Consider the following 14,162-nt stretch of genomic DNA (forward strand, 5'->3'; position numbering starts at 1 on the left):
ACTTTTCATCAACTGTCTTGGCTGCGCACAACAGATGGCCTCAAGACCACACTGATTGTTGTTGCAGCATCTTGTGTCCCACACTATCATTGACTCCCTCAGGTTTCATCTTGTTTCCCCCTTTTGCATCTATTTCATCCTTTTCATGATTTTTTACATCTATTCAGGTGTATTTATGTGAATTTTTTCACACATAATTCTATGCTATTTACATAATTTTTCTTATGTTTCCCATCACCATGGATCCTTCCTCCTTCCATCTGCATCAATACAGTAAAGCTTCCTTATTACTAGCCAGAACACAGTCCCAAATAGTGTTCCTGTAATGCTGCTTTGCTCATGGAATCCCCCCAACCCCCAAATGCCCTTAACATCAAATTACTCATCTCTGGCTGCCACCCCTCCTGCCACAATGACCTCCACCTGTCCAGATTCCACCAATCCTTATCCTTCATTAACATAGTCTTGCAAAACCATATCAACCAAGCCCCAACCTCCTTGCAGGCTCATGGCTGTGCTTTGGGTCTGTTTAGAATCTGGATTCTGTGTGGTGGTGGGAGTGAGTTTTGGTGAGGTAGGGGACATAGAGGCAAAATTCTCCTGCTATACAATCCCAAATTCCTGAATCCAAACACACATTGAAACCCCTTCCCTCCAGGAACTAGAGCAATATGTACAATGCTACCTCAAGAAGCTCTCCACCCTGCTCACTTCCTACTCCCACCTTGGAGCACAACTGCCTACTGCACTACTGCCTCTATGTCCCCTACCTCACCAAAACTCACTCCCACCACCACACAGAATCCAGATTCTAAACAGACCCAAAGCACAGCCATGAGCCTTTCCTCCAAAAGCCTTAGCCCCACAGAAATATCAGTCTTTCCCAAAGGCCTCACATTTTGACCCACACCCAAATTCCATCATGCAGAACTTGTTAGAGACCTTCTCTCCTTCTCTCAGTCCCTACAGTGGATACACTTTTCTGCCACCAATCCTACCAGTCAGCCTCAACCAAAGACCAAGGTTGAAACTTGCCTAACTCAGTTCATTACTCCATGCCCTCCCACTGTCACCAAATCACTCTTTGGTAACTTTCCAGAATTTCTTAACTGTGAACCTTGCCTCACCATCATTTCGCAAAGCCCTCAATGTGCGTACTAACCTTACATCCACAGAAACAACCACAGTCCACTATCTAAAAACTGATACTGATCTTATAATCCTACCTTTGGACAAAGGCTCCACCATTGTTGTTTTGAACTGCAAGGATTAGCTGGCAGAATTACTCTGTCAGCTGTCAGATACATCCACCTACATACTTTGCCATAATGACCCTATTCCAGAAATCCAGCAGGATCTCCAGTCACTCCTCAAATACTTAGGCCCATCCCAGAACCTCTCATCAGAGTCCATCTTTCTGCTCACCCCTAGCAGTCCCCACACTCCTACCTTCTACATGTTTCCTAAGGTCCATAAACCCAACCACCTAGGACGCCCCATTGCGGCCGGTTATGCTGCCCCCATTGACAGAATGTCTACTCTCATAGACCAACACCTTCAATCTATTACCCAGAACATACCCTTCTATATAAAAGATTCCAACCATTTCCTCCACCACCTCTTCAGAGTTCCTGTCCCTTTACCACACAGTGCCCTGCTCATCACTACTGATGCCATCTCCCTTTATACTAACATCATTAATGCACATAGCCTCACCGCTATTGAATGCTACCATTCCCAATGCATGATGGATTCCAAACCAAAAACTTCCTTCCTATTTGCCATAACCAACTATTTCCTCACCCACAATTACATCTCTTTTGAAGGCATTATCTACAGACAGTTCCAAGGTATGGCTATGGGCACCCGCATGGCACCATCCTATGCCAACCTATTCAAGAACCATATAGGGGAATCCTTCCTAAACAGCCAGAATCGTAAACCCCTCACCTGGTTCAGATTCATTGATGACATCTTTGCAATCTGGATCAAGGGTGAGGACACCCTATCCAACCCTATCCACATTCCTCCAGAGCCTCAACAACTTCTCCCCCATTTGCTTCGCCTGGTTCTAATCAACTCAACAAGCTACCTTCCTGTGTGTTGACCTCCACCTCAAAGATGGCTACATCAGTACCTTCATTCATATCGAACATACTAACCACCAGTTATACCTCCACCTTGACAGCTGCCACATATTCCATACCAAGAAGTGCTTTCCATACAGTTTAGCCACCCACGGTCATCACATCTGCAGTGACGAGCAGTCTCTCTCAAAATATATCAGGGGTCTCACTGAAGCCTTCACAGACTGTAATTATCCTCCTGACCTTGCACAAAAACAAATCTCCAGTGCCTTATCTTTCCAGTCTCCAACCACCTCCTGAAGTCCCACCGTCTCGCCACAGAGGAGCAATCCCCTCACAGCTTAGTACCACCCAGCACTGGAGCAACTGAATTACATTGTCCAACAGGGTTTTGACTACCTCTGATTGTGCTATTAAATGAGAAATGCCCTGCCCACTATCCTTCCCAATCCTCCCACACTGGTATTCTGCAGTCCACCAGACCTACACAATAAACTCATCCATCCCTGCACATCCCCCTTATGCCATGGCTCATACCGCTGTAATAGACCTAGATGCAAGACCTGTCCCATATATCCTGCCTCCACAACTTTTCCAGTCCAGTCACAAACATCACCTATCCCATCAAAGGCAGGGCTGCTTGTGAAACCAGTCATGTGATCTACAAGCTAAGCTGCATCCACTGTGCTACATTCTATGTGGGCATGACAACCAACAAGCTGCCTGTCCACGTGAATCGAGACTGTGGGCAAGAAACAAGTGGACCACCTTGTTGCTGAGCTCGCTGCCAAACATGACATCCCTCATTTCAATGACTGCTTCACAGCCTGTGCCATATAGATCCTTCCCAATGCCATCTGCTTTCTTGAATTGCACAGATGGGAAACTTCCCTACAATATATCCTACATTCCCATAACCTTCCTGACCTCAACCTTTATTAGTCATTGTCATCACCCATGCAGCCCCTTCTCTGTTCCCATTCCAGCACTACACATTCATCATTTCACAATCACACCCAATCATTCTACTTCTCTCTTTTTCCTCTGCCCCACCCCTCCCCACCTCTCCCCTCCCTCTATCTAACCTCCCAACTGCAAATACACTCCTGGAAATGGAAAAAAGAACACATTGACACCGGTGTGTCAGACCCACCATACTTGCTCCGGACACTGCGAGAGGGCTGTACAAGCAATGATCACACGCACGGCACAGCAGACACACCAGGAACCGCGGTGTTGGCCGTCGAATGGCGCTAGCTGCGCAGCATTTGTGCACCGCCGCCGTCAGTGTCAGCCAGTTTTCCGTGGCATACGGAGCTCCATCGCAGTCTTTAACACTGGTAGCATGCCGCGACAGCGTGGACGTGAACCGTATGTGCAGTTGACGGACTTTGAGCGAGGGCGTATAGTGGGCATGCGGGAGGCCGGGTGGACGTACCGCCGAATTGCTCAACACGTGGGGCGTGAGGTCTCCACAGTACATTGATGTTGTCGCCAGTGGTCGGCGGAAGGTGCACGTGCCCGTCGACCTGGGACCGGACCGCAGTGACGTACGGATGCACGCCAAGACCGTAGGATCCTACGCAGTGCCGTAGGAGACCGCACCGCCACTTCCCAGCAAATTAGGGACACTGTTGCTCCTGGGGTATCGGCGAGGACCATTCGCAACCATCTCCGTGAAGCTGGGCTATGGTCCCGCACACCGTTAGGCCGTCTTCCTCTCACGCCCCAACATCGTGCAGCCCGCCTCCAGTGGTGTCGCGACAGGCGTGAATGGAGGGACGAATGGAGACGTGTCGTCTTCAGCGATGAGAGTCGCTTCTGCCTTGGTGCCAATGATGGTCGTATGCGTGTTTGGCGCCGTGCAGGTGAGCGCCACAATCAGGACTGCATACAACCGAGGCACACAGGGCCAACACCCGGCATCATGGTGTGGGGAGCGATCTCCTACACTGGCCGTACGCCACTGGTGATCGTCGAGGGGACACTGAATAGTGCACGGTACATCCAAACCGTCATCAAACCCATCGTTCTACCATTCCTAGACCGGCAAGGGAACTTGCTGTTCCAACAGGACAATGCACGTCCGCATGTATCCCGTGCCACCCAACGTGCTCTAGAAGGTGTAAGTCAACTACCCTGGCCAGCAAGATCTCCGGATCTGTCCCCCATTGAGCATGTTTGGGACTGGATGAAACGTCGTCTCACGCGGTCTGCACGTCCAGCACGAACGCTGGTCCAACTGAGGCGCCAGGTGGAAATGGCATGGCAAGCCGTTCCACAGGACTACATCCAGCATCTCTACGATCGTCTCCATGGGAGAATAGCAGCCTGCATTGCTGCGAAAGGTGGATATACACTGTACTAGTGCCGACATTGTGCATGCTCTGTTGCCTGTGTCTATGTGCCTGTGGTTCTGTCAGTGTGATCATGTGATGTATCTGACCCCAGGAATGTGTCAATAAAGTTTCCCCTTCCTGGGACAATGAATTCACGGTGTTCTTATTTCAATTTCCAGGAGTGTAGCTGCCCACCCTCTCTCCACATCATCCCTGCATGCTCCACAGCAGCACTGCACTGTCTGCCACCCCTACACTATTACACACCCCCTCCCCACCTCAGCCTTCTCCTTACCCCCACCCAGTTGCCACTCCCATCATGCACTGCGCTGCGCAGCGCAGTGCAGTGCTGCGCAGTGCAGTGCAGTGCAGTGCTGAATCCTAAAAGGAACAAATGTGGCAATGTGTCAATGTGTACGGTGGTGAGGTCTACTCACATTTGTGGAGAATCACCACAAGCGCATAGCTCCATCATTCCAGCAATCTGTGTCAAAACTATCCATGTCAGTAATTACAGGAAATCTCCCAAACACTCATCTTTCACACCAGTCTCTGTAGTTAAAGAACCAGTGCAAATCCAATTTGACAGGAACCTGATAACCAGATAGCCAATTTGGCCTTCACAAGGCATGGAACCCTATGATTGGCATACTGAGTGTGCAACATGATGTGGATGGGTATTCAGTCAGTGCAGCAGCAATGAGCCATAAGATCTTGGCTTTAATGACTGGAAATGGCTGCTATCAAACAGAGGTCACTGAACTGTAGCCACCCAAATTTCATCAATAGTCATCTAAGGTTAACAGCAAGCCTTGTTGCCTAAAATTAGTGCAGAACTGATGCCAAAACACAGCAGAATACTTGAGAAGAAATCTGATATGTCAAACATATGTTTAATGAACTTTAGTGACTTGTTTATTTCTTATCCAGCATGTGCTCATTGATTACTTCTGTACTCATCATAAAGATGACATGTTGAGTTGCAGGCAGGAACAATAAAAAAGACTGTTACATATAAGCTTTCTGTCAAAGTCGTCTCCAGAAAAGAAAAACACACACACATTCACACAGACAGGTTCACCTCAAACACATATGACCATTATCTGCAGCCATTCTGACCAGAATGCTACTTAAACGCATCAAATGAGAGCAACAATATGGAGTGGGATGGGGAAGGTCATGGGATGCAAGGAATGGGTGGGAGAAGAGGACACAGTGCTACCTGGTGGAAAGTGCAGGGACTAGAGATGGCTGGAAAGGCTACCAAGTGCAATGTTGGGAAGTTGTGGGAGAGGGAGGGGAGGGTAACCTGGAAGTGGAAAGGAGAGGAGCAAGGAGCAGAAAAGAGAAAAAGATTGGTGGGTGTGCTGGCAGAGAGCAGCACCCAATAAGGGTGAGGGACAAGAATTGGGAAGAAGTGACAGGACAGAAAGGATGTAAATAGGTGGGTGGATAGTGGGGGAACAGTAGGCTGAGAACAGGATGATTTTAGAAGTGGAGAATGCATTCCAAGGATAATTCCCATCTGAGCAGTTCACAAAAGCTGGTGGTGTAGGGGAGGCTCCAGGTGCCCAGGATTGTGAAGCAGCCATTGAAGTAAAGCATGTTATGCTCAGCTCCATGTTGTGCCTCACTTTGCTCTTTGCCACAGTTTGTCAGTCCACTTTGCTTCTGAGGACAGTTTGTCAGTGACAATTCATCCTGGTGGACGGTTGGTTGATAGTCACACCAATATGAAAAGCTAAGCAGTGATCCCAGCAGAGGTAGTATATGACATAGCTGCTTCCACAGGTGGCCCAGCCTCTGATTGATCAGTATACACCTGTGACAGGACTGCACCAGTAAATGCTGTGTGGGTGGACTGAGCAGTATTGCTTCCACAGGGATATGATCCCTGGAGCAAGCAGTCAGGACTGGAAGTGGCATTGTGATGGGCTAGGAAGTTATGGAGATTCGATGGCTGACAGAACGCCACTTTAGAAGAGGTGGGAATGAACTTGATTAGGATGTCCCTAATTTCAGGGCATGATGTTACATAATCAAAGCCCTGATAAAGAAGGTGGTTGAGCAGTTCCAGTCTGGGATGGTGTTGGGTAACAAAGGGAGTGCTCCTCTGCAGCTGATTCTTCAGGGTTGTGGTAGGATTGGTGGTATAGAGACTGTGACATGGCATATCTGTTTGTGGTCTAGGTTTCTGGGAAAAGGGGGGTGGGGAGTAATTGCCAGACTATGATGGCCTTTTAGAAGCCTTCAACTTACTGGACAAGGAAGCTCCCATCATTGCAGATATGCCATATCGTGGTGGCCAGGCTGTAGGGGAGGGTTTTTTGGTGTGGAAGGTATGGCAGCTGTTGGTGGTTGATGGGTTTAATAAGGACAGAGGTGTGGATGGAGCCATCAGAGAGGATGATGTCAACATCCAGGAAGGTGGAACACTGTGATGAGGAGAACCAAGTGAATTGGATGGGAGAGAAGGTGTTGAAGTTGTGGAAGAAATGAGGATAGGGCACCCTGCTCTAATTCCAGATCCTTAAGCTGTCATCAGTGAACCTGAACCAGACCAGAGATTTGGGAACAGATTTCTTGTGCCACATCCTCATACAAACCAATCCTCCCACTATACTCAAGAATCAGTGACAAAGGAGCACTGCCACCGTCACCCAGTCACCCCAGACTGCAACAACTGAACCACATCCTTTGTCAGGGCTTTGATGATGTATCATCATGCTCTGAAATTAGTAACATCTTACACAAGATCCTACCCACACCTCTTAAATTGGTGTTACATCACCCACCCAATCTTCATGACATCCTGGTCCATCCCAATGCCACTCCCTATCTCAACCCCTTGCCACAGAGATCACATCCCTGTGGAAGACCCAAGTGCAAGTCCTTCCCATACCATCAACACAGTACTTCTTGTTGCAGTCATGTTACAGTCTTATCCTACCCCATCAGAAGCAGGACCACCTGTGAAAGTAGCTGTATCATATACCACCTCTGCTGCAATGATTTCTTAGCTATTTATATTGATACGACTACCAACCAACTGTCCACCAGGATGAATGGCCATCGAAAAACTGTGGCCATGAGCAGAGTGGACCAACAAACTTTGACCAAGAGCAAATTGGACCACCTGTGGTTCAACATGGAGCTGAGCATAACATGCTTTATTTCAGTGGCTGTATCGCAACCCAGTTCATCTGGATCCTCCCCTCCACCAACAGCTTTTCTGAACTGCTCAGAGGGGAGTTTTCCTTACAACATGTTCTTCACTCCTAAAATCATCCCAATTTCAACCTACTGTCTTCACACTCTCCACCCAGTTGTTTATGCCCCCTCTGTCCTGTCATTCTCTTCCAGTTAATGTCCTCTCACCCTCATTGTGTGCTGGTCTCTGCCAGCATACCTGCTGGTCTTCTTTCCTACTCTGCTAATTTGTCCTTCACTTTCTGCTCATTGATTTCTTCCACCCCACCTCACTCCCCCATAGCCTCTCGACACTGTGCTTGGCAACCTTTTCCTGCCATCTCTAATCCCTGCACACTCTGCCAGGCAGATTCCTGTTCCCCCAGCTGGGACCCTGCATGTGTTTCTTGTACAACAAGGTTCTGTCAAGAGTTATTCCTAGATATTCTGGGAAGTCTTGGTGGTGAAGGACTTGACCATTAAAAGTGACATGTAACTTTTCATTCGCCATTCTATTGTTAAGATGAAAGAGCTAACTTTAGTCTGCATTTGATTTCGTGTTAATCTCCACTTTCTGAAGTAATCATGCATTGTACATAGATCTGCAGGGAGTATCTGTTCACCATCTTCAATGCATCTTTGTTGAGTGGCCAAAAGCAAATTTTCTACACATATGAACTTCTTCAATTGTGTTTCAGAGAGATCAGATGAACATTAATTTAATAGAACTGGTGACAAAACTGAACCCTAAAGAAGACCATTACTAAATTTCTTGTGTCTGCTTAATGGATTGCAAATGACAACTTGGAATTATCTCTCAGATAAGATGTTGTTTATCAGCCTAGTTAGGGTTTGGCATAGTATAACACTTGTGAGTTTGTATAGGAGTCCATGTTACCCTGTTGTACCATAGGCAGCTGTAAGATCAACAAAAGTTATTGATGTTTTAAGTCATTATCGGAACCCAGCTTCTGTGTCTGTGGTTAAGCTGAGCACTTGGTTTGTACAGCTTCTGTTGGGTCTGAATCCTGCTTGTAGCAGAAGCTCAGGAGGTCAACTGGATGATAACTAACAGCTTTATTTGCTGGTTTCCCAAGCTTCAGTATAGATATGATTTTTCTTTTTTCGAAGGCTTTTGGAATGTTATCTGATAGCTACACAGTTAAATACATAGGAAAGATCACAGAAAATATAAACAGGATAATTTTTCTCATTTAGTTCTACCAAAACTGAATTTATGAGAGCACATATTGTTTTTGCAGTAGAGAAATCTTTATGAAAGTCTGAGAGGTCAGTTGCTTATGTCCTCTTTTATAAGTGCCATATATATTACTACCACACATGTCAGTCTTTTAGGAAATACATTTTGCCTCATTGATTGGTCATAGTGGTAACTGAAGGGGGGCACTACATAGCTGGCATAAGATTTTAATACTTTGACTAAAATACTATCTTAATCAGGTGAGTTGCTCTTTTCAGTGACCCAATGATTTTTTGTAATCTTTCTAACAGATGATTTGCAAAACTTATGTTGAGTGGTGGAATATGGAATGCCCTTCTAAATAAGTTGATGGGATCTGCTTCTGATAGTCCATTTGTGTCCCTCTGTTTTCAGCCAATGTCGGTAATAACTCGATGAATTACTAGTCAATAATTTGAATTTAATATCATTTATCTCACTGCTGCTACGATTGTGGAGATAGAAATAATTTATCTTAAAATTTATTCATTTCATTCACAATAATGCTTCAAATTACTTTATTCTTGGAATTTTGAAGTTTTTGTGCATGGTGCTTTTAGATAACACAATTCTTGATTAGAATAGTATATCTGGAATAAGTAAAACTTTCTCTGCTTTTGGCACAAGATACTTCAATCCCACATGTTACCTATCCTTTCCCTCAGATTTCACTATAAAGGTTTATGACTGGCTGTAAAGGAGAACTGGATTCATAAGCCCTTGGTAAACTTCTTCCCATTGTTCATCCCTTACACTCCCTCTGAACAATGTAATAGGGTCAGTGTTGATAATCATGTGAAATCATATATTTTTCTGTCAGCCCCTAGTAACTGAATGGTAACCGTGACGTGTCGTAATGTGGTACCTAATGGCCCAGGTTCAATTCCTGGCTGAGTTGGAGATTTTTTCCGCTCACGGACTGGGTGTTATGTTGTCCTTCTCATCATCATTTCATTCCCATTGTCACGCAAGTTACCTAAGTGGTGTCAACTCGAAAGACTTGCACCAGGTGAACGGTCTACCTGCTGGGAGGCTCTAGCCACACGGAATATATTTTTCTCCTTAGTTAAATCTGGTTGGTGGGCATACTTTATTGCTGACATTTGACCACCACTGTCAGATAAACCAATGGGGCCTTTGAATTTAAAAATAAATCATTTATTTCTGTTACATTATGTCCTACTATTCTTGTTGCAAATGTGATACTATGGGAATAAAACTAAAGTTCAATATCAGTAACACTAGATACTCTTGATCAGCACTATCAGGGATGGAATCAATAGGAAAATTCAAGACGTAATTACTTCCCTGGTGTTTTTAGTAAGTTTCATTAGTACCTGATCTAACTGTGTAACTAAGTTTAAAACATTTGCTGTTTGGCACCTGTACACTGCCAGGACTACTGTCTTGAACATTACCAAAGCTGAGCATCCAAAGGGCTATTTAAGGCAGTACTCATTTATGTCTATAGTGTGGGATTTCATTCCACATTTTGCATGTATAGGCACTTCCCCTTTCCTTATATTATGCCTACAGTACTGTGATGCTAACTCTTATCCATCTAGGTGTATCTGTTCAATTTCTGTGACTTCCAAATTATGTTCTGTTATATATCTGACATCCGTAAAAATACCTTTGCACTTTCAGATTTTCTGTGGGTCCACACAGAGCTCACACTTTTATTTAACTACCTTCTTATGTTCTGGTAGAAAAGTCCAAATTTACTGTGAGTCTTACCCTTTATGTTGTCAAAGCTACCATCTTTTTTATATCAACAGATTGTCACAACTGTGTCAATAGTTATGTCTTCCAAAGAAGTGATCTAACAAAAGCCTGGTGAAATATTGGAAAATGTAAGTATTATGCAGACACTGTTTTGGATTGACTGAATACTTTTTGACGTTAGTTGCACAATTAATCTTTTACCAGAAACATTCGATTGTAGACTATGTATTGTGTAATAATACAATGTAGTGTGGTATGACAGTGTGAGGGATGCTACATTAGTTACATTCATATGTGATTGATCCCACTTGATTGAGGAGCTCCTGAAGGCCTAAGATATCCTTACATGGTGTCATCATCTGGAATCAGATGAATGCTGGTTCCAGTTATGAGATGTATTCATTATTAACCAATAGTTTTTATCAGTAATAATTAACATGGCCTTTGAAAGTACTTAATGGTAACTATACAGTAAATGAATTATTGCATAAAATGTATTAACATGAAGTATGAACTTGTTAATTTATAAAATGAATGTCGATAATGAGACTAGGTGTTAGTGACACTAAAATTTCTTATTTATATTTCAGGTCTACAAAATGTTGCACATGATGTAAGGACTATTACACATATTTTTGGAAGGAATGCAACCATTTTCTGCAAGGTTGATAGGAACCTTAGGAGCTGTACACTTCTTTCACCAACTGGAGAACTTTTTACTGGTGATGTTAGTTATGTTCATTCAGGGAAGTGTGCGTCTCCAGTTATAGAGATGAAAGAGGAACATAACGGTGAATGGAAATGTTTCATGACACTAGACACAGATATGCAAGGCATTACAGAAACAGTTAATGTTATTGTCACCAGTAAGTACTCATGACTTCCCTAGTCAAAGGAGGCACTATGAACAAAACTTGTGAATATATCACTTAAAATGCACACATTCAAAATATGAAAGAAACTTACTGTAACATTAAATGAGGATTTCGGCTTGTAGAATAACTGATTATGTTTACTGAAAGCTGAAGAGACCATAGTTGTTGGTAGGGATAAGACTTTGTCTTATTTTAATAATGAATGCTTAGTATTTTTTCAGAGTTCCAAAGATATATAATGATTCTAAATATTCATCACCTTTTTAGTGAAGTCATTAAGTCATTGAACATTTCATAAATTTCACTTCATCCTCTTCCCTTCACTACCATCAAGAGAAATTTACTTTCATCTGTGAGTAACAGATTGTAATTGTTATTGTAATTGATTTTGAAAATTTTTTCCTGTGCACTTTATATTCCTCATTTCCTTGCAAAAATATTGCCAAGCGTAAAAAGTCAGAGAGCAAATGAAACTAGTCTTCATAACTACCTATCCTATTACAACTGATGCCTTCTGCAAGGGCATGGTCACAACATATTTACCTACTATGCAGATTAATAAGTGTCTATCCTCCTCAGGAACCAGGTTTTAAATTGTAAGACATTTCCAGGGGCAGATGTGGACTCTAACCACAATCTATTGGTTATGAACTGTAGATTAAAACCGAAGAAACTACAAAAAGGTGGGAATTTAAGGAGATGGGACCTGGATAAACTGAAAGAACCAGAGGTCGTACAGAGTTTCAGGGAGAGCATAAGGGAACAATTGACAGGAATGGGGGAAAGAAATGCAATAGAAGAAGAATGGGTAGCTTTGTGGAATGAAATAGTGAAGGCAGCGGAGGATCAAATAGGTAAAAAGACGAAATATTAAATTTGATTGATGAAAGGAGAAAATATAAAAATGCAGTAAATGAAGCAGGCAAAAAGGAATACGTCTCAAAAATGAGATCGACAGGAAGTGCAAAATGGCTAAGCAGGGATGGCTAGAGGACAAATGTAAGGATGTAGAGGCTTGTCTCACTAGGGCTAAGATAGATACTGCCTACAGGAAAATTAAAGAGACCTTTGGAGAAAGGAGAACCACTTGTATGAATATCAAGAGCTTTGATGGAAACCCAGTTCTAAGCAAAGAAGGGAAAGCAGAAAGGTGGAAGGAGTGTATAGAGGGTCTATACAAGGGCGATGTACTTGAGGACAATATTATGGAAATGGAAGAGGATGTCGATGAAGATGAAATGGGAGATATGATACTGCGTGAAGAGTTTGACAGAGCACTGAAAGACCTGAGTCGAAACATGGCCCCGGGAGTAGAGAACATTCCATCAGAACTACTGACAGCCTTGGGAGAGCCAGTCCTGACAAAACTCTACCATCTGGTGAGCAAGATGTATGAGACAGGCGAAATACCCACAGACTTCAAGAAGAATATAATAATTCCAATCTCAAAGAAAGCAGGTGTTGATAGATGAGAAAATTACCAAACTATCAGTTTAATAAGCCACAGCTGCAAAATACTAACCCGAATTCTTTACAGATGAATGGAAAAACTGATAGAAGCCAACCTCGGGGAAGATCAATTTGGATTCTGTAGAAATGTTGGAACACGTGAGGGAATACTGACCCTACGACTTATCTTAGAAAAAAGATTAAGGAAAGACAAACCTGTGTTTCTAGCTTTTGTAGACTTGGAGAAAGCTTTTGACAATGTTGATTGGAATACTCTCTTTCAAATTCTGAAGGTGGCAGGGGTAAAATACAGGGAGCGAAAGGCTATTTACTATTTGTACAGAAACCAGATGGCAGTTATAGGAGTCGAGGGACATGAAAGGGAAGCATTGGTTGAGAAGGGAGTGAGACAGGGTTGTAGCCTATCCCTGATGTTATTCAATCTGTATATTGAGCAAGCAATAAAGGAAACAAAAGAAAAGTTTGGAGTAGGTATTAAAATCCATGGAGAAGAAATAAAAACTTTGAGGTTCGCCGATGACATTGTAATTCTGTCAGAGACAGCAAAGGACTTGGAAGAGCAGTTGAACGGAATAGACAGTGTCTTGAATAGAGGGTATAAGATGAACATCAACAAAAGCAAAACGAGGATAATGGAATGTAGTCGAATTAAGTCGGGTGATGCTGAGGGAATTAGATTAGGAAATGAGACACTTAAAGTAGTAAAGGAGTTTTGCTATTTGGGGAGCAAAATAACTGATGATGGTCGACGTAAAGAGGATATAAAATGTAGACTGGCAATGGCAAGGAAACCATTTCTGAAGAAGAGAAATTTGTTAACATCGTGTATAGATTTAAGTGTCATGAAGTCGCTTGTGAAAGTATTTGTATGGAGTGTAGCCATGTATGGAAGTGAAACATGTGTGATAAATAGCTTGGCCAAGAAGAGAATAGAAGCTTTCAAACTGTGTGAATAGAAGCTTTCAAAATGTGGTGCTACAGAAGAATGCTGAAGATTAGATGGGTAGATCACATAACTAATGAGGAGGTATTGAATAGAATTGGGGAGAAGAGGAGTTGTGGCACAACTTGACTAGAAGAAGGGGTCGGTTGGTAGGACATGTCCTGAGACATCGAGGGATCACCAATTTAGTATTGGAGGACAGTGGGGAGGGTAAAAATTGTAGAGGGAGACCAAGAGATGAATACACTGAGCAGATTCAGAAGGATGTAGGCTGTGGTAGGTACTGGGAGATGA

The 14,162-nt window shown here is 43.5% G+C and overlaps 1 protein-coding gene across 1 annotated transcript in view; it reads left to right on the plus strand.

The window, feature by feature from the left end:
- The first annotated feature begins 11,347 nt into the window (after positions 1-11,347).
- Positions 11,348-14,162, plus strand: part of LOC126474943 (uncharacterized) — a 102,991-nt gene continuing 100,176 nt past the window's right edge. The window contains exon 1 of the mRNA XM_050102462.1: positions 11,348-11,446. Within this exon, the coding sequence (XP_049958419.1) occupies positions 11,353-11,446 (94 nt within the window). The 5' untranslated portion in view covers positions 11,348-11,352. The remainder of the gene's footprint in view (positions 11,447-14,162) is intronic.

Source organism: Schistocerca serialis, chromosome 4, assembly GCF_023864345.2.
Source record: "Schistocerca serialis cubense isolate TAMUIC-IGC-003099 chromosome 4, iqSchSeri2.2, whole genome shotgun sequence".
Classification (NCBI taxonomy): Eukaryota; Metazoa; Arthropoda; class Insecta; order Orthoptera; family Acrididae; genus Schistocerca; species Schistocerca serialis.